Raw genomic sequence first — 23304 nt, 5'->3', positions numbered from 1 at the left:
CTCCGCACAGTAGCAATGATGGGCTAGAGACCGAGACCCTGAAAAGTCTCTGTTGCAGAAAGCAAACCGCGGGAGGATAAAAGCTTATGCGCTAGGTTGCTTACTGCCCTTTTAAACACTATACGTAGGCCACGATAGTGCCTTGCCGTAATAGCTGTTTGGTATTGGGAAAGTGTATGGCTCTGTCGCTGTATGGTCGTTGGAAAACGCCGTGTCTGACCAAAGCAGATACAGAATATTCCCAGTTTGCTCGCGAGGCTGCATGGAGCTGAACGACCTCCTACGACGTTTTGCTGAACTGAGGGCTTGACCACAGGTGTATGAATTCGCAAATCGGCATGCTGTGCCTAAGGAGGTATGCCTGGCGAGTAACGTGTGCTATTGCGGGCCGGGCAATGGAGGTCGCCTTTTGTCTCTCCTCTACCAGCTTGGCGGTAACCTTTGTCGTACGAAGAAGCCATCGTCACCTGGGATATTATTAGCTTAGCCATCACTGTTAGAGCATCGCTTATTTGGCCCCACGGTACCTAACCTATAGTGCATCGGCCCAGCTACGGCGCAGGTAGCGTAGCACTTCCCAAGGAGATGGTACTTTCATCTTCACTAGTTTGTTTCTCTGCCAAGGTGGTTGTGCATTCTTTGTCGAATCTTGATGGGTGTCAATGGTTCAGGAACTCATCTTCGCTTGGCGATTCAATGTTGGCTGTGCCGCCAGCCTTGTTACAGACGCGATACGATACCTGCCTAATGAAGCCTGGGCTGCCCAAGTTGTCCATGTCCAGAGTCCTTCAGCCGCCCGCCGTCTTGTCTCGGAATCGAATAGCCAGAGGCAGCCAGGGAGACGCCAAGGGTCTGTCGATGCTGCAAAGCGTTCTTGGTATGTGTAGGCGATATTTGTAGTTCACAAGGGTGGTCTGTCGTCGCCCTCAGATGTTGAGGGGCGAGGAAAAAGCCAATGGAGGGGAGGTTTGAGAAGAAGGAATGGTGCCCCCAGATGCAGGTCCTGCAAGCCACAAGATGATGCAAGCCTTTTCAGCCAGCACGTTGCACAAGCAAAAGCTTAATGTCCTCAGACAGGCGATCCAGACCGAAGCAGAGACTGGCATCGTCATCCGTCATTCCTGGAATAAGACAGGATATGGAAGGTGGAGGCGTGGAATGGATGGCAGTTTCATGTGCATTTCCTGTTTGTTCTTGCCTTTTCCGATCTTGCCAGTTGCTTAAGGCCTTGGAAAGAGGGGCCGGGGTCTTGATGGTTGCCGGTAGTAGCTGCTAATAGCACACTGTTATGTTCACCGGGGGAAGGGACAATTTCTTGGCCGATGAGGTAAGGAAGGAGTGAATAAGTCATGAAGGTACATACTCCTAATGAGTTTCCAAGGAGCCAGTAATCAAGCACAAGCGCATCGCCGTGAGAAGTAGAATATAACGGGGGACTTCAACCGACTGGAAGACGGATGAAGCTTGTTGGTCCTGAAGAGGCGTCTGCCTCGTGCCTGAAGCAAGAGAGACGATTGGCATTCATTGAATCCCATCTTAACAGAGGTAAAGTATCATTTTCCACTTCTGCTGCGCACCCTTCTGGGTAGGCAGTTATTAGGTAATCCTGTAATTCTGCAACGCACCAGCCCGCCGTGACCCGAGCAGCCAGCCCATTGTCCAACCTCTCAGGTTTTGGAAGTGGAAGCAAAGGGGGATGGGACAAGAGAAAAGGGGAGAACAAGAGGCATGGATGCGCGTGACCAGCGAAACCTAATGTATGTGCGGGCAGATTTGAATACCTACGGTAAGGCCTTTTACAGTGAGTGACAGGATTACTCTGTTGATACTAGCTCGCAATGAATTGATGTAATGGACACCACTAATGGAAGTGGAAGTCCGGGTGCCTGTTCGCCCGCCCGTATTCACGTCTGCATTGCACAGTCTGTCCCTGCAGGGCCACCCCAGGTCGTGACCACCCAGCACCCAATGCTCCCACACTGGGCAGCGCAGGTGGTCGAACGATGCGGAGCTTCCACTCTGCCGTGGATTGGCTCGTTCAAATGTTTCTGGCGACCGAACGCCGATCTCCAGTCTCCGTGGACTCCTCTTTCAGTGTTGGGCGGCGCTGTGTGTTGCTCTCCCGTTCTGCGACTGCAAGTGTTCCTTTTTAGTTCACCCGTCAACCGCTGCCCGTCAACCCCAACATCAGTCCACTGCATCACACTGCCTGCGTCCAACTGCAAAAGACCAAAGAGGAAAACCACCGAAGAGCATCCACCACGGCCACCACGATACACAACGCCTGGACCTCCAGCCTCACAACATAACGTCTCGCCTCCGGTCTCTATTCTGGATGTTGAGTTGACTGGCGTTTTGGACTTTGGCCTATTTTACACTACCCATACATGTCCATAGTTTCTTTTCTTTGACCGCCCTGGCTTTAATTTCTTGTTACATAGGCACAATTAATTCCCTTGGGTCTTTTCCAACTTAACCACTTGCAACCGAACCCCCGACAAGAGACATCCACGCTCGCTGAGGTGACCTTCTTCTGTCATCGTCGCCCTGAGGTTCTTGTCAACCCTGTCGCTCGCTACAACCTTCACTTCCCACTTTCGTGTGTCAGTTTGTACGTACATCCCAGGCAGGCTCAGAGGTTCTTCAAAAGGCTCACACAAGGTTCCAAAGGCAACAGACCACGACGCGCATCAGCCGGGGAAGCTGTTTGTCTTATTTGCCCGAAAGATCACCAAGTCGCCCTCTCCACCATCCACGAGTCCTCCTCCACCCACGCGATCACCCAATACTTAGTACGATCATCCTCACGCGGTCACGGCCCCCCGTCGCCCCTCGTCCCCCTGTCGACTGTCTGCGCGTACTCGCTCCCTGGGCTCCCGTCTATTGCGAATTAGCACTTCTCCAGCCATCCCCACTTGGCTGTCTTGTCTGTAACGGGATCCTGCCCGTCAACACCCACCGGCGCCCTCCCAGTCCTTGCGACTCCGGTCTGCTACAGCGCCTTTTGGGTTTTGGAGAGGGGAAGTCAACTACAACAACAGCGCATAATCTCCATCCCTACATATCACAGCTTTAGCCGCGAGATTCGAGTACGGCATATGCTTGCGACTGCAGCAAGTGGAAGGTGACAGCGAATTCAGCAAGGACGGAAGCAGAGACAAGACAGTCCGACAGGCTGCAGCTGTCTGCAGGCATTGCGACTACATACGACTTGACAGTTGACTACCTACTGTACCAGACGACCTTGATACCCCCCGCCGCCTGTCATGGCGGCTGTCTCTGCATCACCGGCTGCGTCGCCGACCTCAACAACCACCAGCCCTCGTAGGAAACCTGTTCCCACGACAGCCTTGCCCGCCATTGCCTCTATCGAGCGCTTCGAATGGAATGAAAACGCGCCTCCTCTTCCCGGTGTCTCTCTGGCTGAATCGCCTCGGATCCGCCAGTCGCCTATCTCGCCCGTGAAGGTCAACTTCCAACCCGACAACTGGGTTCAACCGTCCAACGCCAATATCGAAACAGATCGTGCCCTCCCCGCGACCCCAGATGCTCCGACTCCTCTGCCCCATACCCCATTACACGAACAGCCGAGGCAAGAGATGTCTAGCTATCAGGGCGCTCCGAGATCGCAGTCAGCATGGCAGGATTCTGCGAAGCCATTGCCGGGGCTAGAACTGCCCAGCGTGGCCAGGTTGAAGTTAGAGGCCTCTGGCCAGGACGATCTCCCATCCGATTCTTCGCAAGCGAGCCACGGAAGAGTCACCAATCGTCGAAGCCGAGAGTCCGACACCACCGTTAGCACGTCTAAGCAACCTAACTCGAACGGTTCGTCGGCGGCAACCAGCGCGAGCTCGGTGTCTGGCGTTATCGAGGCTTCCGATTGTCCAGACAACTCTGGCGATGTCTCTCCTGAGAGCTCCATCCTCGAGGATGGCTCTGCTCGGGCGGAGCAGGTGCCCCAGCTTGCCTACCATCATTCTGCTTTCCTGCCACGGCCGGCTAGCATAGCCCTAGACCAGGACCCAAGAGCTCGGTCAAACTCCAGCCTCGGTGATACCGGTAGTGCCATCAACCGTCACTTGACCCCCAACTCTTTCAACAGGAGAAGCTCAGTGCCACGTCCGCAGTCTTTATATTCGGTGTACTCGGACTTTGGGTCTCGGGGGCACTCCCCCGGTCTACAAAACCGAACACCATCCGCAAACTCTCGAAACTCGCCTGATAACCGACCGCAATCCTTTGCCGAGCTATTGAACGTTCCATATCCCCAACCGGCACCGGCACCCCTCAAACTCGACAACTCCCAGCTACGCAGTGCAGTTGGCAATAATGTTTCTCTTCTCAGCGCCCAAAAGACGTTGGAGATGTACAGGCAGAATGTCAAGAAGACCACTGACTTGTCTACTCAGTATTCTTTCGCCGTTTTTCTGATCAATACAGCACTGGAGCAGGGTCTGAACTTTGACGAACTCGGGAAGTCTAAGAATCTCAAACCTGGGCGATCTTCAGAAAACCTATCCGCAGAAGGCAACCAATCCTCGCCATACGAACTAGTGCGGGAAGCGCGGGCCATCCTACAGAAATTGTCCAACAACGGCTTCCCTTTTGCACAGTATTACCTCGCTGACGGCTATGCCTCGGGTATGTTTAACAAGGGGAAAGAGGACTACCACTCGGCGTTCCCTCTGTTCGTGTTAGCTGCCAAGCATGGCCACGCAGAGTCCGCTTATCGCACCGCTTTGTGCTACGAGTTTGGCTGGGGTTGTCGTAAAGACCCTGCCAAGGCCGTGCAATTCTTGCGAACGGCAGCCTCCAAGCGGCACCCTGGCGCCATGACAAGGCTAGGAAAGGCCTGTCTGTCGGGTGATTTGGGCGAGAAGAGGTATAGGGAGGGTGTCAAGTGGCTGAAGCTCGCCACCGAATCCGCAGATGCGATTTATAATGCCGCTCCGTATCAGCTTGGATGCTTGTACGAGACAGGCTATGGCGACGACATCTTCAAGGACGAGAGTTATGCCGCTGAGCTGTTCACCCAAGCTGCCGACCTGGGCCATCCCGATGCCAATTACAGGATGGGCGATGCCTACGAGCATGGAAAGCTCAACTGCCCAAGAGACCCTGCTCTAAGCGTCCACTTCTACACGGGAGCCGCGGAGCGTGGCCACGCTGCTGCTATGATGGGACTTTGCGCCTGGTACCTGGTTGGGGCTGATCCCATCCTAGAAAAGGACGAAGAGGAGGCCTATGAATGGGCCAAGAGGTCCGCAGAGCTTGGTAAGTGGACGCTAACCACGTCTGAAAGATGAGGTCGCGGGGAGAAAAAGCTAACCGGGACATAACAGGGTATGTAAAAGCACAATATGCTGTTGGCTACTTCACCGAAATGGGCATAGGATGTCGAAGGGATATCTTGGAAGCCAACCTCTGGTACGTTAAGGCGGCCGAGGCAGGCGACGAGCGTGCCAAGCAGCGGTTAGCAGTTATCCGTGCGGCTGTCAGCGGAGGAACGCCAATGGAGGTCGCTCCGGCTCGGAATGCTAAGATCAGGAAGAGTGCGGACAAGGATGATAAGGAGTGTATCGTCATGTAAGGGACGGGACCTCTCTTATCACCAGACCAACAAAAGACCAGACAGAATCCGCCGACACGCACGCATTCCTCGCGAGTCAGCCACCCAGCCAGTCCGTGGTCGAACGAGTTGATTGATTTTCTTTTTGGATACCCTTTATTGTCGGCCCTGTTTCGACCTTGCATACCCACGCGTGGACCTTACCACACACACAGAAAGAGTTGTTTGCTCCTGCTTCAGGGGTTGTCTACTAGACAATGTCTATACTGGCTATTTTCCCACCACCAGTTCAAACCCCCATCACAGTTTTTGCTCTCTTCCGATTTCCGATGGCGATCAAATGGTTCACATTCGGGGGCTTTAAGAAACCCGAGTTATCTTCCTCCGCCATCGTCTTCGAAGGGTTAACTCTGACACTATCACTGTCACTTTCGGATTTCAACCTGTTCTGTTCATCAAGCTTTGGCGTTAAAACTTGGCGTTGTACATTTGGTTTCAATGCATTTGCATGATCGTCGTGCACGGAGAAGGAAGTCGAAGGTTGGAGGAGATAATCGGAAAGGGGAAAAAGCAGGCCACAGCAAACCTGCTAGGCTATTCTTTCTCTCCTAACCCATCTCTCAACCTTTTTCTTTCCCACTCCACGGCGATTCAAACCTCGGCGTTTCCCACAATGGTGTGGTTGGTCTTGTGTACTCCTTTTATTTTCTTTTGCTCTCTCGGCTGCGGGGTCATTTGAATTTTCTTCGTTGTTCTTCTTTCCCCTTTTGTTGCGCTGCGGGTATGGAAGTGGTTACTTGCTTGTCTGCCAGTCAGTCAGTCAGTCGCATGTCACAGGAATAATGCAGAGAGAGAGAGAGTTGTAAAAAAATGTGTCGATTGTTGGAACCAGAAACAGGAAAAGGAATGGGTGAGGTGGGAGCAAAACGTACAATACGTCGAATATCTCGTTGTACATACTGGTATCTCTCTCCTTCAGATGGGAGGGAGATAGATGGACGGGACGGGATGGGATGGGATATGTAGGGGAAAGAGAAGTGGGACTGTTCTAGTGAGTTGGAGTCTGGGAGCATGGGGAAAGCAGAGAACGAATGAGCAAGTAGAATAATAATATTTCCTGGCTAGTATCAATCTGAACTGTTCATGGTCAGCAGCACGGTTAGGAGAAGCTCTTATGTTGAGGTTGCCCTCATTTCAAACCCGGCCGGGCCTTATAAGAGTGTCTTCCTGTGTTCAAATATCTCAAGGGCCTCCAGTCACGCACCAAATGTATCTGCAACGGTGCAATGAAAATGAGTGGTCTGTCATGAGATGGCTGCCTATCTGCCCGGACAACTGACATCCACTACGTAGGCGATCACTCAGTAAGAGAGACCTTTCTCTTCCTCTACTATAGACCTCTCTCGCGATTACTGGCGGGTAGGTAGCCGCATATATTTATATACATATATGAGGCCCTCCAATGACGTAGAAGGCGTTGCCGCTGGGGTCGGCCCGCAGGGCTTGGTCGGATAGCGGCACCGGCCCGTCGTTTGCTTTGGACGTCGCTTTGATCTCGACTGTCGATGTGAGCCACGACTTTGAAATGTCAATCGAGAGCGTCGAGTTCACCGGATCAGGGCCGACGGGGTTTAAGCTGTCCGGTAGCTGGGACACTTCGCCGCCGTCGATGTATACATAATGTCCGAGGGCGATTGCTGTGTCATTTGGAAATGGGAAAGCCTCCCATCTCAGCAACTGGGGCAACATAGCATAAACGGGGTCTTGTCCAATGAGCGGAACGTATGATACATACCTCGTGAGTACCCTCTACGAAGGAGCCTGTTGGCTGGGGGGTTGTCCAAGCGCTGTGTTAAAGCAAGTTGTAGGAAGATGGCGGAAAGAGCGAGAAATGTAAAACAGATCGACTGTAGTACTCGCGAGGTCCAGGTAGAGGAGTATGAAAACACGTCCATGGTGGCTTACAGATTGTACTTGCGAAGGAGAAATAAGGTTGAAGCAACGGTAGCAGAAAGGTGAGGACTGAGAGAGAGCTAAGGAGGAAAAATTAGAAACGAATTGAAGTGAACTTGGATTATATCTTTAGGTCGTACCAACCCCCCGGAACCGAGTGAGACACTTGAAGTCTAGACTCTCTCTTGTACAACTGGTGGGGCGTACAAAACGGAACAATGCTTTTACCAGGGCAATCCTGCTAATACTTAACTCGGATCTTCATGTCCAGGTTGCTCTTTCCTAGATAGCGAAACCATATCTGCCCCTTGTACTGGTAACACCGCAGCGAATATGCTTTATGTGAGTCGGATGAAGAGGCTGAAAATATTGTCTTAGAAATGGAAGTTTTAAAAGCTCCTATACTAGAACATGTGTGCAATGATTGAAAGATGGAATCAAGCTGGGAGAAGGGCCACTACTTCCACGGTGAAGGGCATAGAGTCTCACCCCCATCTTGAAAACGCTCCAATGAACTCTTAACTCTCCCCGGACGTCGCCGCACCTGTTGTTTATGGGTTGCCGATCTGACTCGTCACATTGATAGCACAAGTGCGATTCGGCGCATCAAGCTCGCAGGTGCGGCTTGTAACGTTGAGTTCATAGATTCTCTTTTGTGTGTCAAGCTCGCATGTCTGCTCGCGGCTTGCAAGTTCCGGCAGCGATACGGGCATCTCTGTCACCAGCAGCTCCGTCGAAAGCTCGGTTTTGGTGTTGTTGGATGATAGTGTACCCTTATGAGATCCCGGATCCATGAGCGATGACGGTGTCGGTTTCCTAATCCAAACGTAGTAGATCAATGATAGGAGGATTGCCGTGCCAACAAAAGCTCTTACCGTGCCACCGACTATTCGGCCCACTTTGTTGTTGCCAGAAGTAGTTGTCGTGGTAGGACCAACAGACGCCGTTGAGTTCGAATTCGAGTTATCGAACAAGACAGGCTTCGCCAGAAATATATCTTTCACGTTGTTAGACGACCACGGTATATAAGAGAGATCTCTCCCTTTGTACCAGTCCTCCACCACCTGAGGAGACTTATAGGCCTGTGCATCGGCGTGGTAGGTGTAATCTTTAACCCAGCTCATGGCTGTCATGTTGAAGAGACCGAGTCCTTGCGGGAATGGATCCTGCATCTGCCAGTACCGGTTGGCTGGACCCGAGGTAAAGTCGTGGCCGCCTACGACCAGCATTTGATGGTTTCCTATCAGCGCGCAGGCAGCGTTGGCGCGGGTCTCGACTGAGCGCTCGGCGGCTTGGAACCAGACGAAGCCGGGGAGACTTAGAACGTAGAGATCGTCGTAGGATTTCGAGGAGGTTTAGTCGGCGCCTCCGAAGACGAACCTGGATTTTGGTTAGGTTGTAAGTGAGTTATTGTGGATGAAGGAGATATGAAAGGAGAAGAGAGCGAGCACGATAAATGAGTGGAGGCAGTAATTGGGTCTGGGTTACTATGGGTTTTTGTTAGACAAACTCACAATTTATATGTCCCAGCCGACCCAACAACACCGACCATACAGACCGTTTGTCGAGGCCGAGGGATATCACCGCTTGTGGCTTGCCACATCAATTGCCTAGTTTTCGGGTCGAAAAAGGTTATGTTTCCGAAGTCTAGCAGATGATCGGCCTGCAAACTTTTGTCAAATGCGGTCCCTCCTAAAAGAAAGACCAAGGCGTTGGGACCGAATTGAGGGACATATTCTGCCCGTCCATTATTCAAGCTTCCAGACGGCGGTATTGTAGCGCTCAAGTCAGAGGATACTAATTGCTTAGACTTCATGTCGTAAGTAATCATATATGAAATGACTGTAAAATCACTCTCCACGTCCGGGTCTGACATATATGACGTCGTGCCCCCTATGTGAATTCCCAGACTTTATGAACCATAGGTGCTGGCAAAGGCCATTTGGAAAGAGATTGGGCGAAAGACCGGGCCCGAATTCAACGTGGTTTCTTCAAACACGATGGAAAAGGGATTGAAGAATGCTGGGTTTACCAACATTACGTCCGAGGATTACTATGTCAGACTTTCCTTGTCCGTGAGCCCTTGAGACGAGCTGAAGCTGACCCTGAGATCTAGGTTCCCGCCGCTCCCTGGTCTGATGACCCAAAAATGAAGCAGCTGGGTCTCTACCAGTCTGTGGCGATGACACATGACGTTGAGGGTTTCCTTGTCTACTTCATGCCCAACTACCTTGGATGGACCCCGAAGGAAATCACCAACTACGCCGCTACTATTCGCCGAGAGTTTAGAGAAGCCAAGATTCATTCTAACGCTAGGTGGCGCATGGTGAGGGCGCAAAAGCCGTGGGATGCTTAAGGTGGATAACTGACGGGAGGCCATGCCAACGCCGGTGGGTGTTGTGGATGTGAATATTTCAGCGGAGGGTCGTACATGTATCGTGCCCATGCTTTTGGTTGTCATGTGGTCTGTCTCTTGCGTCAATCGCGATTTTGCGCATGACTTCTCATCATTTATATATTGTCATTTTTGGAAATCAACCCCATTGTAACTTGTCTCCTCCCCGCGCTCCTCGCCCCCGTCTAACGAACAAGGCTCGGGTTGCCCTCGGGTTAATGGTCTTGGTGGACAGTTAGGGCACGTCTCATGCCCTACGGGAGGCGGAAGTAGACGTTAAAAATAACAATAACAACAACAACAACAACAACAACAACAACAACAACAACAACAACAACAACAACAACAACAACAACAACAACAACAACAACAACAACAACAACAACAACAACAACAACAACAACAACAACAACAAAGAGTCGTAAACTGACATTTGACATCCATCCCGAACTGTCTCACTCCTACTTCTACTTCCCAAGTATTATTTTCCTCCATCTCTCACTGTATTCCAACGTCATCCATATGTTACACTGTTCACCCTAAAGGTTAGCCAAAAGGATTTACTACGCGGGCAGTTACCACTTACGGTACCGCATTACGGTTGGCAACATTAGCAACCCAGGTGAGGTACAGTATCCGAAAACATCCTGTCGTTGTCATTCCCGCGTACCTTTCTTCCATGTCAATTCACAGGTGTGTACATAATCCATGTTACAGGTTACAGGGATAGTCTAGATGCAGGAAGCGTGTACATAGACCGACCAGCTTTGTGCAAGCCGGGTATGGCCGAAGGTTCATATCTGCTGCTCTCTACATAGCTGATCATTCCCAATCCAAAGTCGATGGGCCTGACCTTTCGTTATTCATCCATCATACCAAAATCCTCTTCTTACTGCTCGTTCTTCATGACATTGTACAAGCTGCCAATATGCGGCAAGATCTCCACCACGAACTCATCACCATCATGCAAAATCTCCTTGGGATTCCTAGCGAAGCCCACACCAGCCGGAGTGCCTGTAATGATAATGGTGCCCTTGGGCAGCGTGGTACCCTGAGACAGGAAGCTGATAATTTGTTGGACCGAGAAGATGAGGTCGCTGCATCCATCGTCTGTCAGTATCCGACCCAAACGCGGAAAAGGGTAAAGGGAATAACTCACGTCAAAGGACTCTCCTGCACCACCTTCCCATTCTTCCACCCCCTCAACTTCAACCCGCCCACATCCCTAATCACCTCCTTGCTCACCAGCACAGGACCAATTGGGCAGCTGCCGTCGAACCCCTTGGAGTAGCACCACTGCGTCTGCGCAAACTGGAACGCGCGGCTGCTGATGTCGTTGCTGGCGGTGTAACCTAAAACATAGTCGAGCGCTTCCGCTTCAGAAACGTTCTTGCAGTCTTTGCCGATGATGATGGCCAGCTCGGACCCGTAGTCGGCTGAGCCCGACTCGATGGTGTGCTTGGGAATCAGCGTGGGAGCTGGGTAAGGGTCGGCAAGGGCGGTGGCGGGCTTGAGGAAGAGGGTGGGAATCTCAGAAATGGACATCTTGGCTTCTTGGCGTGTTTCTTGTACTGTTTTTGGAGAAATTGGTTAGCTCCAAAATCTAAGCACCTTGGGTGGTGTAGAGAGAGGTTGTGGGCGGGAGGAGCTCACGTTCAAGCCAATGCAGCGGATGGTGCCAGCCTCTTGGGCAGTAACGGGAGACAGAATACGGCCGATGGTGGCCTTGTTGCCGGTAGGAGAACCGGCGTCAAGAACGGAGGTGCCGGAGTAGACGGTCACTTCGACGTCTTCGCCCTTGCGGACGGCGGCACCGACGTCGACTTGGTTATTAACGGGCTCGCCGATGAGGACCTTGGAGTCATCACCCTTTGGGACGAACCTTACAAGACCTGGAGAAGAATCAAGTGTTAGTTTGATACTATTACATGTTCTCCGGATATAGTCTGGAAACATTGTCCAGTCTCGAAGTGCAGAAGTGGCAAGACAAGGAGGTGTTGAACTCAAGGTTGAACGACATGTTTGCTGTTTTTCTTCTGGACTTCTAAAGAGTAGGTGACAAGAACGATAACTCCACACAAGAACAGTAAGGGTTTCAGGTAGCAAGTACACCTATACTTCAACGTTTTCAATCACCGCTTCGTCAACAAGGTCAAGGAAGGAAATCCAAGGCCATAATTCGGAGAAGGAGAGGAGATCAGCATCACCGAGATGAGGGCAAGCAGGAACTCATTAATATGACCGAAGCTAATGTTAATAGTCCTGCTTAACATAAAGCTTACTAACCACTTGTTCATCTTGCCTACACAATGTCTTGTCCGGCAGCACCGCATGTCATTGTGGGACAGTGTATTGTATTTACCATGCCATCCGCAGATCAGCCTGATTTTCTGCTGCTGCGTTGAGTTAATGATGGAAGTTGGAGATGAGAGGTTCAGTTTCCCCGAACCCGCAAGATATCCTTGGTATGCAACTCCCCAACATGACAGAGTGTGGCAAGTGCCGGATGCCCCTGCTGATACCACAATTAGAAACCCTTAAATGACAGATAGACGCCATACACTAGGAAGAGAGAGAAAAAGGGAATGATGAAAAGGATCATGATAGGGCGAAGATAGTTTCTCCCGTTCCCGGAAAGAACCCTCTCGGGCCCTGGAGGACCTAGAACCGGGCAAGAACACCCCCACATTCCCCCGCAGTGCAGGGACTTACCCCATCTCTCGATCCCGTTAGCGGGAAACACATGGTGTCAACGTTCAGGAACGAGAGGAGACGCCGTGGAGATACCAAGAACTACATAAGCTTCTGTCAGCTTTTGAAGGGTCCTCGTTGCCTGTGGAGAGTGACCATCTTCTGGGTTTCCTCCGTTGTCCAGACTCTGGAGGCTGTAGGTTGTAGTTAGACATGACGAATGACGTTCAGGTTGGCCATGTCAAGAAAGCGCAATCGTGATGTCCAAAGCAAGGGGAGCAACAAAGAAGGGGAAAAAAGGATATTGTATAGGAGGTAAATGAGCTAGAAAAAAAATGCGAAAGAACATACAACACCTGGGATTCGCTGGTCGTCAGCCGACCCAACTACTAGTCAGGCCCTCACTGACTTATCTATGGGAGAGCGGACGGGATCCCGAGTTTTCCAGTGGGTGTGGTCGTATGTACTAATGCGGTGTAGAGCTGATGCCTATCAATTGAGAATGGTTTGTGGATTGTGTGCCGATGTTGTCTATACGGCATGGTTGTGGTTGTAGTTGTGGGTGGTGTTGTGGTGAATGATAGTTGACTACTCTATTTACTCCACTGGACTGAATAATTTATCGCTTTATGCATGATACCCTTGGGCTGACGATGTGCACGTAAGTACCGTTAGTTACGATGTTCATAATGTGCCACTATATCATTATGTCTTTCTTGCCTGCGCGGGAAGTTTGAAGAGAGCGATGACGTTGTCTTGAAGGAAAACTGGTAGTGTCAAGTGTTTGAGCTTCGGGTCAACTAATCACAAGATATTTTCTCATATGCTCGCAAGTGTTTGTGTAGTGGTAATAGCGTATAGATACATCGTATCCCACACCGTAAATATACAGCTGAACATACCATACAGCATTAGTTATCTATTTACCGACAGAAGAAAAGACAAACATAGGACATTATAAACATATGAGCAAGTAAGCAGAACATATACCTCGAGAGTAATTACAAAGGAGACCAGCATTGTTGTGTGCGCGAGTGTGTGTGCACCGCACCGCACAGCACCGTCCGTAGTGTATCGACTTTCCGAACATGATCTTCAAGATATGTAGATGTAAAAAGTAAAAGATAAACGAAGACCACTTTTCCGTGCATCGTTCGTGATTCTATAACCTTGTTTCCCTTTTCCATCTGGTCCTGACCCGTGAAAGAGATGACTGTCGTATGTATGTATGTATGTATATATGTACGCGCAGCCAGCCAGCCAGTCAGCTCTGGAAGGAAGCCCAGGGTATCCGTGTGTCCTTTCCCCGGACTCTGATCTGCACATCTCCATTTTTGCGTTGAGGGATGCGAAGGACAAGGCTATCGGTCGCGACGATCGCCTGCAACGTGGGGGATGATCGGATCGTGTGTTGATCCCAGAGTTGACGGACGGACTGACTCACTGATCAACTGGGACTGAATGTATACATATCTCTTACATATACAGACGCACAGGTTGTGGGAAGCAATGACACAGACAACGCCGGTACAGGAAACATATATTATATATATACTTGGAGAAGGGGCCCAAGAAAACAGAAGAGTTGACTTTGACGTGCAAGGTTTGAAAAAAGTGTCCATTTATTTACCTCTCTCCCGCCCTCCCATCACTCCAAAATCAAGACGCGTATCCTGAAAGTGAAGAACGAGAAAATGGGAAAGAACATCCTCTATATCCAACCGTAACCAACAGCTTCATTTATACAATCCTGATATCTTCTTCACGCTTTAGATTTGAGCACCGAAGATCTCACCACAGCCCCAGTGCTGCTCGCAGTTGCAAGAGCCGGGCTGCTTCCAGTGGTCATCGGTGAAGGAGAAGAAGACGACCTTCTTGCCCAACTCCTGCTTAATGGCGGCAAGAGCGGTCCTCTGCTGCTCGCGACCGGGGCAGGCCTTGCCAATGCACTCACCGGCGGTGGGCCAGCCAGTCTCCATGACGAAGCCGGGCTTGTTGCAGATCTTCTCAACAATCTCGAGCTGGCCAGCGACGAAGGTACCGGCCTGCTCGGGGGAAGTGTTGGCGTTGAAGTAGGCGTGAGCGTTGCAGGCAACGACATCGATGGCGTTGCAGATGGAGCTCACATCGTTGGCTTGCCAAGCAGAGACGACATCGGTGGTGGTGTAAGGACCAGAGTAGCCGGCGCTGCCAAGCTCAGACTTGACGTGGTGGATGAGATCGGTGAGCTGGCCAACGGAGCAGAAGCCGTTGAAGAGAGCCTCGTTACCGACGACAACGAGGTCAACCATGTCGAAGCGGCCCCAGGACTTGATGGCGGCGATCTGCTCAGAGACATCGGGAGAGCCGTTTTCGCAGCCGACAGTGCCGATGAAGATGCCGAGAATGAGACGGAGACCGGTGGCCTCAGCAGCGGCACCGACGCTGGGGAGAGTGTCGCAGTCAGTAGAGTAGACACGGAGGGTGGTGAAGCCAGCCTTGGCAATGGCCTTGATGTCGGTCATGACGTCGGCAGCGGGCTTGCACTGGCCGTCCTGGGTAAAGGGAGTGTAGGTCATGGCCCACTTGTCACCCTTGCCGCCGAGGTTGCTGGTGGGCGCGGTGGGCTTAGGGGCGACAGAGGAAGAAGTGACCGAAGGCTTGACCTCGGAGACAGGGGGAGCGACGGAGACAACGGGAGGAGGAGCAACGACGGAAGTGGGCTCGGAGGTGGGCTCAGGAGCCTGGGTCGAGGGAACAGGAGGCTCAACAGCGGTGAAGGGGCAGTAGACAACAACGTTGGTCTCGGTGACGGTGGTGACGACGGCGGGAGCAGAGTAGGTGCCGGGGCAGTAGGTCTCGACGACAGGGACCACAACAGTGACGGGCTCGCTGTCGGTGACGGTGGTGGTGATGGGAGCAATGGTGTAGGTACCAGCGCTGGGGCAGACGTAGGTGGTAAGCTCAACGACGCTGGTAACAACACCATTCTCGGCAGTCTTGGTGGTGGCGACGGGGCAGACAACGGTGGTGGCAGTCTCGACGACGGTGGTGACACCACCAAGAGTGTGGGTACCGCTAGGAACAACGGTAGAGGAGGCACCGCAGACGGTCTTGGTCTCGGTCAGGACCACGGTGGTGGCGGGGAAGGTGTAGGTACCCGGAGTAGGGCAGGTCTGCTGGATCGGGGTGGGCACGGTGATGGGGCCTTGGGAGGTGGTGGTAGGGACCACGACAACCTCGGTGGTGCTAGGGACCGCAATCGAGGAGGTGTTGGAGAAGACCAACGAGGAGGAGGAGAGGGTGGGGAGGGCCTCGCTGGTGGTGATGACCGAGGAGGTGGTAGGAACGGCCGTGGCGGGAGGAGTGTAGACTGCGCAACAGGTTAATTTTTCCGAGCAAACAGACAGTTTTCTTTGAGGTCAACATACGGCCGGCAGGACCAGTGATGGTGGTCCAGATGGTGGTGCAGCCGGGGACACAGATCTCGGTGTCGTTGTGAACCCTCTTCTCGAACAAGGGCTGGTGAAGGTGACGGTGGTGAACTCTGTTCGCGCTCGCGCCGCCGGCGAGGATGGCCGCAGCCGCAACGATTGTTCCCTTCATGTTGATTCTGGTTCTCCTTCTGTGTGTATTTTTTGTCGGTGGTGATTAGGTGTATTATCGCAGAATGCTGAGTTCGTGCGATTGGCGTTGATTAACGAATGCCCGCTAAAAGAGTGAAGCGGTGGTGTGGTGAAGAAAAAAAGAGTGTAAGATCGAAAGCGCAAAAGAGGCTATCGATGTTGAATATCAACACGCACGTTGGGCAGGTGAAGGAAGGGAAAGGGGAAGCAAAAGAAAAGATCGGGCCAGACGGGAGAGACGGCAGTAATATTAGTACCCATTGCAAGACCGGGGAGGGTGGCAGTCGGTGGCAGCCACTTTTACTTGGTTAGGTTCTAACTTGGCGCCATTCGTTCGTCCGTCACGGTCGCCATGGGACCCCTGGGGCGCTATCCTGAGAGAGTTTGGTTCCTGGTGGTTCCTGATGCGGCCCACAATGGAACTTGCACAACCAGAAGACGGGAGGCATCTGAAGAGTGAAGACCCGTCGTTCCTCTCATGTCGTCTGCGAATAACAGAGCACAGCATCTGTTGGACACTTTGACAGCCAGTCGGCCACAAAGCTCGATCCATCCTCATCCTCCTCCTCATCATCCACCCCGTCCACCCCCGTCCTCCCCGTCCTCTCCTTGTTTTTCTTTCCGGGCCCTGGGAGCCTGGCTCATGTCGCCCATCGGAGAGGAGACCACCTTGCGCTTCTCAGGTCCCCCGACCATCCCTGTCCTCAGCCTGTCCGGCGAGTGGACGGTGAGCCCGCGCTTTGGTGAGTGGTGGATACGACTCTTACCCTTGGATGTGGACCTTTCATTAGAGAGCGAGAGCTTGGCCCGTCAGACCGGCGACACCCAGTCCCTGGACACCGTCTTTTTCTTCCTCATCCCTCACAATTGCTTCCATCTTGAGGTTCGGTGCATGAAAGGGGGACCATGCCTCATTTGTGATATGAACATGCAACATCTCGACAGGCTGGCGCCGGTGGTGCTGGCTGCCCTGGATGCCTTATCTCTGCCGTGATGGTATACGACCAGGTGAGGTCCGAGGCGGGAAAGGATATTCGGAGGACTCAACGCCAATTCGAGGGCAGACCAATCACATACACGCGCACTACTATACAGAGGAGTACAAGACCATGGTACCTGGACGTATACGATCCTGTGTAGAGCCGATATGCGGCACCATGGGCAAACACGGTACCTGTGCCTCGTACCTGAAGGTGGAAGCCCGGGTGCGTGCAATCACGAAGAAGGCCGCCATCTTGGAAGACCAATTTGGCTTCATTCATTTGGCGATGATCGGATAATGGGGATAGAGGGGCGTCGAGCACTTGCAAGACAAGCCAAAAATGAGTACAACATCCTGCGAAATAACTGGGTGGATTTGGCCAGCGAGGGTCTGGAGGTGTGTGGTGGTGGTGTTGGTAAATTGGCGAAGCTCTAGCGCGGGGACTTTTTGAGAACAAGGTGTGGGAAAGAGGGAGATGGAAAAAAGGAGGTCACGGTTGCAGTGCGATGACGAGAAAAGGTGGGAGCTTGCCCGAGGGAGCCAGGAACGCCTGCAGCACAGAGGCACAGAATAAGCAGGTACGCCGTACACACAGACACACGCCCAGCACGCCCAGCGGGAAGGTACGCTACGCTGTGGTTGCTGGGCTCCACCTGGGTGCACACTCTCCTGTCAATTGAGTGACATTGTGACCAAAAGACCAATCAGGATCCGCGAAGAGCATCCTTATTTTGGACAAGCAAGCAGTGGCAAGTTGGAATAGGGGATCAAGGGATTTGCTGATGGTTTGTCCGATGTGAGCCAGGAAGAGACGCGCCTTGGGAAATTAAATAAGCGATATTAGCAAAGTTTCCCGCCATGGCCAGTTGAAACAGCCACATTTTACCACACTTCGTTCACGATCTTGGCTTGCATTTGCCATTGAGATCTAGAAGAAGCAAAAAGAGCACACAGTTCGTCAAACATGGGCAACTACCTGCCTAGGGGAAAGAGGCTCATGGTGGCGTGTATAAACAAAATCAACTTGCACCACAAATTTCTCGAGTCTGTCTCACAAACTGCCAACAACATCAAAGAAAACCTCGAGGGGTCTGAGGGGGCATGATTTTAAACAGCCTCTCGCTCGACATCTCCCATGGGCAGATTATCCGCTGATCCTGTGGCGGACAACCTAATATTGCTGCTGACGACTACGGTGCACAACTGAGTACGCTCTACCCCATATCTCCGTCTACGATTCAGATCCAGGCGGACATCAAGGTGCTTCTTTGCTGGCTTGCGACATGGAAGCCTTGTGAAGCCGGGGAGCCAAAGCAAAAAGATATCAACACACAATGGGAAGGAACAGAGGCGGGGTCTGGTTCCTGGCAATGCGGATCCTTCGGCGGATCTCTCGAGCTCTCCAAAACAGCGGGTGGATCGTACCTGCATAAGAGCTCGGCCACTCCACTTGGGGGATGCTTCCATTGGTCACTTGCTCTGATTGCACTTTTTGTGACAAGCCGACAGCAAGGTCTTGAAGATCCATGATGGGACTGGGGCACAAGTTCAACAAACATCGGGAACAACAAGGGCGACGAACTGTTGCCCCAAAGTTCTACCGAGGACTTTCATAGGAACTCCACGAAGCATTGTCTGGGCCCTGATCTCCCTATCTTGGCCTGCTTTTCTCTGGACCTTGCCCAGTGTTTCTCATCTCGCAAGCCGCAACAAGCAACTCGGATTTCTGGGCATCTCCAGAGCCTAGGCTGACCCCATGAAAACAATCGAGGAGTGAGTCCGGAGGTGGATTATCGGTTATCAAAGCCAAGTGCTACCAAGAAAGTCGAGACCTCTTTGGAGAATTCGGGGTAAACGGGTACATCTCCATGAGCTTCAAGGGCCGTGTATAATTAGCAAGTTCTATTTCGGTTTCCATCAATGCCGCATGCTATGAAGGGTCGGTGTGCTGTGCTGACTTTGAGCTTTCGCTTGTCTCAGAAAGCTGGCTCGCTGGCTGGCAGTGTTTGATATCAGGATTGAATGATCGCCATCCAGCCCATGCAGGGTTAGGGTTATGTGTGTGGACAATCCAAATGGACCAAAAAAGTCATCTGAGTTCGCGTGCAACCTGCAGGGCCACACACAGGCCATTGGCGCGGAGAACGCCACACCCGCGTTAAGAAATTTCGAAACCGAACGTCGACGACCAGGTCAACGGTTCGATATCCGCAGCCTCAAATTATCGACAAATACATTGAGCTGCAAGTATGATGCGCTCAGCTGGCCGTCAGCCATATGTCTGCTGGCAATGTCTCTCCCGCAAAGAGGCAGGGCAGCACATTGCCCTAAATGCCCGTAAAGGCCGGGTCTCAACGCTGTCGACGCTAGCATCGTCGCCGGCATCATCGCCAGCAGCATCACAGCCAGTCCGGCAATGGGGCAGCATCACCCTCTGCCTCTCTCATGAAAGGCGACAAGGTCTGTCCACTTCAAGGTTGCTACTCGGCAAGAAGACACCGATACAGATATCAGATGAGGCTCTGGAGGACTTCAGCTTGCCGTTGCCACAGGACTTGCAGTATCTTCAAGACAGTCAACCAATTGGAAAGAAAAGGTCTGCAAACCTGTCCATTCGACAACGGTTGAAGCAATGGGAAGCTGAGAATCCAGAACCCTTTAACTCTATACCCTCGGATTTCGCCCTTCCAGGCCGGTCTATCAACTCACTTACATCAAAGCGATCCGACCACATGCTTGAGATGGACAATATCGATCATGACAATGCCACTGTCCAGATCGATGATCAAGATCTGATCGATACTCAGGTCACCCCTCGAGTTCAAGCCGGTGATCTGTTGGAACTCAAGTCCGAGGACTGGGGCATTGGCGTTCTCGCCGTCTGCTTGGGATCCTTCAATGGCATTGATCACTTCTACGCAGTCACTGGCAAGTGGTTTGCCAGCACCAACGCCAAATCCGGTTTCATCGTCAAGAACTTCATCAGCAATCCGGCCGATCTGCAGCCCGTCATTGATGCACTGCCTTCAACCGTTGGTGATATGTCCGTCATGTTTGAGCTCCAAAAACTCCGTGCAGGCCCGACCCGTGAGCACGGTGCCGGCTTAATCACCAAGATGCTCGAATTTCAAAACACCTCTTCGGAGATTTATCAGAACAACCTTGAGCGCTTGAGCAGCCCTTATCGACATATTCCTGAGGAAGAGCAGTTGATGACGCTGGGTGAGATTGCCGAGTTTCTTCTCCCTCCCAAGCTCAAGGAGTCATCCGGCGGTTTCCCTCCAGAAGCCTTGTACGCAGTTTACACCGTCCTTTCATTCGAAGATGCTTTCTTCCACTCACTCGGCCAGGGCACCGCCGGACCAAGCTCAATCATCTTCCACGTTGCCGCTAAGTCTGATATCGAGAACGTCGCTCGGGTTGAGAGAATGGTGCGCGACCACTACAGCCCCGAGCTCCTGGATCGCAAATCACGGAGGGAACACGATAGGCTGGAACCGGTCTTGAAGCAGGCTCGGTTGGCCATCGACCATAGCCGGAAAATGCGCGAGTGGTCAAGCCACGGAATGCTCGGTCCCACCACCAGAGTCCTCCCGGCCTCGACTTACTCCTGGTCTCGGGATGCTTTGACTGTCATCAGCGTCATTCACATGTGGGCAGCCTCGGATGTTTTCCCGCGGAGCTCAAAGTACCAGTGGATCGGTGCCGCCGTCTTGCGTGCCCTCAGGAGATACCAAGATGCCGAGGTACTTGACGCTACAGTGGGTTGGACCTTCCTGCAAGAAATTGGCTGGCTCATGCCCTGGGAAATCCATGCCCGTCATAGCCTGCGTCTTCCCGGCCTTCAGGTCAACCGGGCGGGCGGTTTACTGCCGAGCCCAGAGGAGCAACAGCCAGCTGAGCTTGCCGAAGACGTACTTGCCCCGCTCCGCCAGGATTTCTCCGCCTCAACTGTGTACTGCATCGATGCTCCAGATGCGAAGGAGATCGATGATGGTGTTTCGCTTGAGAGAACAGACAAAGAGAGAGAGTACTGGATTCATGTACACATTGCCGATCCGACGTCGAGAATCAGACCTGACAGTCCGCTCGCTAAGCGAGCAGCTCTCATGACCCAGACCAGTTATCTCCCAGGGCATGTGGATAAGATGATTTCAGATGAAGCCGTCGTCGAGGAGTTCTCTTTGGCTCCCGGTCGTCCTTCTCTCACATTCAGTGCGAGACTGAACGAGGAAGGAACCCTCCTTGACCACAAGGTCACTCCAGGAAGGATAGGAGAGGTCGTCTATATCACCCCACAGGATGTGGCGGCTGCGGTTGGGCCCGTGGACGCCGGCATCCCCAAGGTTTCGATTCCCGATGTCGTCTTGGAAGTTGGCACCCCTCCGTCTGCCAGGGACGAGGCGCCGACAAGGAAGATGACCAAATCGGACGAATTGTCGGAGCAGCATGTCAAGGACCTCGAGATTCTTTCCAAGCTCGCCGCCGCCATTCACAAGGCCCGCGTACAAAAGGGAAGCGTGCCGATCTTCCTCCCTTCCCCCAACGCTTCTTTCTCGCTGGAGAATGCCCGCATCGAGCATACGCCCAGCGGTTTCCTCGCCTGCACCAACGACCCCTACATCTCCGTCAAGTACTCCCTCAGCGGCGGCCTCCACCCCATCGTGGACGACCTCATGGGCACAGCCAACCAGATCGCGGCCCTGTGGTGCTACGAGCGCGGCATCCCCATCCCCTACCGGACCAACCTTCTGGCCGCCCAGAACGAGGAAGCCCTCCGCGCCTACACCCAGGACGTCATTTACCCGCAGCTGATCGCCGGCAAGCAGCCCTCGATCGAGCAGGCGCGCACACTGCGCAACCTGCTCGGCGGCCACGACATCGCCGCCACGCCCACCTTCATCTACACCATGGGCGTGGACATCTACACCAAGGCCACCTCGCCGCTGCGCCGCTACTCGGACTTGCTCGTGCACTGGCAGATCCAGGCCGCCCTGCTCGAGGAGCACAAGCGCGGCTCCTCCAAGGCACTCGTCACCCGCACGTTCGACAAGTACGACCTCAAGCCGCCCATGAACGACAAGCAAGCCGCCCGCCTCGGCCTCCCCTTCACCGCCTCCCACCTCGAAGACAAGGTCTTCCCGTCCCTGCGCGTGCGCGAGCGCCACGCCAAGAACCTGGCCAACTTTGAGGGCCGCAACGAGCTGATCCTGCAGGCGCTGGTGCGCGCGTGGCGGTTCGACGAGGGCCCCAAGGGCCAGGTGCCGGACAAGTTCACGTATACCGTCGTCAACACGCAGAACTCGTGCGTGCGCGGCAAGCTGAATTACTTTGACTTGTGGGCGGAGATCGATCTGGAGAACCTGGCTGGGTTCAGCTTGCTCAGCGATATGAGGGCGGGCGATGTGTTGACGGTCGAGCTGGCGGATGTGAATGTGCATATGAGAAAGATTGTGGTCAAGCCGGTGGAGTTTGTGCAGCGCGGACCGGAGAAGAGGAGGGTGTTCGCTGAAGAAGAGCAGGAGGAGGAGGGGGGGGTAGAAGGCGGGGAGGAATATATTGATGTTACAGGGCATGAGTTGTTGCAGCCTGAGGAGAGGTGATCAAAGACAACTCACTTGGCTCTGTACAGTGTAGTGTATAGTTGATGTTAAGAAGGATTTTAGACAAAAATGTGACAGTATAACGATGAGAGAGAAGGCGTTCGTTTGAGTCAATTTTGCATCTGATTCATTGTTTGCTCCTTATAGGCCGTATAACACTCGTTATATCGGTCTTTATTGTGTGATCAAATATACTTGTACGATCACGACACTCCAATACACGTCACGCAGGCCACAAAAAGAGAGGTTCCAACTTCCATTCCTTCATTTCATTCCTGCATGCTTGTCTGCTCTCATTATTACCCCTCTGTTCCCCGACAATATGCCTCGTCATTTCCTCCGTGACCCCATCATGTCGTCCTTACTAGGCTTGTCATCTCTCCTCGTGCTGCCATGATAATAGAGCGAAAAGGAAAGAAAAAAAAGACGATAAAAGGCTACAAGGCTGAAGCAAAAGTGGGTATCTTCGCCGAAAGCCAAAGCGCAAGCAACAAACTTCTGTTGCC

At 52.7% G+C, this 23304-nt stretch overlaps 7 protein-coding genes across 7 annotated transcripts; 3 read left to right on the top strand and 4 right to left on the bottom strand.

The window, feature by feature from the left end:
* Positions 1-1418: 1418 nt before the first annotated feature.
* Positions 1419-7671, top strand: SMAC4_02766 (uncharacterized protein). The gene is made up of 3 exons (XM_003348220.2): positions 1419-2611; positions 2671-5274; positions 5343-7671. Exons 2-3 carry the CDS (start codon positions 3267-3269, stop codon positions 5588-5590), a joined length of 2256 nt encoding a protein of 751 aa, XP_003348268.1. The 5' UTR covers positions 1419-2611; positions 2671-3266; the 3' UTR covers positions 5591-7671.
* Positions 7672-8073: 402 nt separating this feature from the next.
* On the bottom strand, positions 8074-9125 carry SMAC4_02765 (uncharacterized protein; the record flags this gene model as incomplete). The annotated part of the gene is made up of 2 exons (XM_003348219.1): positions 8074-8839; positions 9037-9125. The coding sequence occupies 2 exons, from the start codon at positions 9123-9125 to the stop codon at positions 8074-8076; spliced, it is 855 nt and encodes a 284-aa protein (XP_003348267.1).
* Positions 9126-9522: 397 nt separating this feature from the next.
* On the top strand, positions 9523-9878 carry SMAC4_13075 (uncharacterized protein; the record flags this gene model as incomplete). The annotated part of the gene is made up of 2 exons (XM_066091255.1): positions 9523-9579; positions 9639-9878. 2 exons carry the CDS (start codon positions 9523-9525, stop codon positions 9876-9878), a joined length of 297 nt encoding a protein of 98 aa, XP_065945665.1.
* A 425-nt stretch (positions 9879-10303) lies between these two features.
* On the bottom strand, positions 10304-11462 carry SMAC4_08492 (uncharacterized protein; the record flags this gene model as incomplete). The annotated part of the gene is made up of 2 exons (XM_003346918.2): positions 10304-11014; positions 11077-11462. 2 exons carry the CDS (start codon positions 11460-11462, stop codon positions 10807-10809), a joined length of 594 nt encoding a protein of 197 aa, XP_003346966.1. The 3' UTR covers positions 10304-10806.
* Positions 11463-11507: 45 nt separating this feature from the next.
* SMAC4_08491 (uncharacterized protein) lies at positions 11508-12588 on the bottom strand (the record flags this gene model as incomplete). Its single annotated transcript, XM_003346917.2, has 2 exons — positions 12204-12588; positions 11508-11799 (listed from the first exon to the last, which is right to left on the bottom strand). Exons 1-2 carry the CDS (start codon positions 12248-12250, stop codon positions 11508-11510), a joined length of 339 nt encoding a protein of 112 aa, XP_003346965.2. The 5' UTR covers positions 12251-12588.
* Positions 12589-13731: 1143 nt separating this feature from the next.
* On the bottom strand, positions 13732-16391 carry SMAC4_08490 (uncharacterized protein). The gene is made up of 2 exons (XM_024655948.2): positions 16019-16391; positions 13732-15960 (listed from the first exon to the last, which is right to left on the bottom strand). Exons 1-2 carry the CDS (start codon positions 16191-16193, stop codon positions 14378-14380), a joined length of 1758 nt encoding a protein of 585 aa, XP_024511740.2. The 5' UTR covers positions 16194-16391; the 3' UTR covers positions 13732-14377.
* Positions 16392-19351: 2960 nt separating this feature from the next.
* On the top strand, positions 19352-22859 carry SMAC4_08489 (uncharacterized protein). Its single transcript, XM_003346915.2, has one exon. The coding sequence runs from the start codon at positions 19445-19447 to the stop codon at positions 22796-22798; it is 3354 nt and encodes a 1117-aa protein (XP_003346963.1). The 5' UTR covers positions 19352-19444; the 3' UTR covers positions 22799-22859.
* Positions 22860-23304: the final 445 nt, after the last annotated feature.

The sequence above is a fragment of the Sordaria macrospora genome, chromosome 1, assembly GCF_033870435.1.
Source record: "Sordaria macrospora chromosome 1, complete sequence".
Taxonomy (NCBI): Eukaryota; Fungi; Ascomycota; class Sordariomycetes; order Sordariales; family Sordariaceae; genus Sordaria; species Sordaria macrospora.
This window is presented reverse-complemented; position numbering and strand designations above follow the sequence as displayed.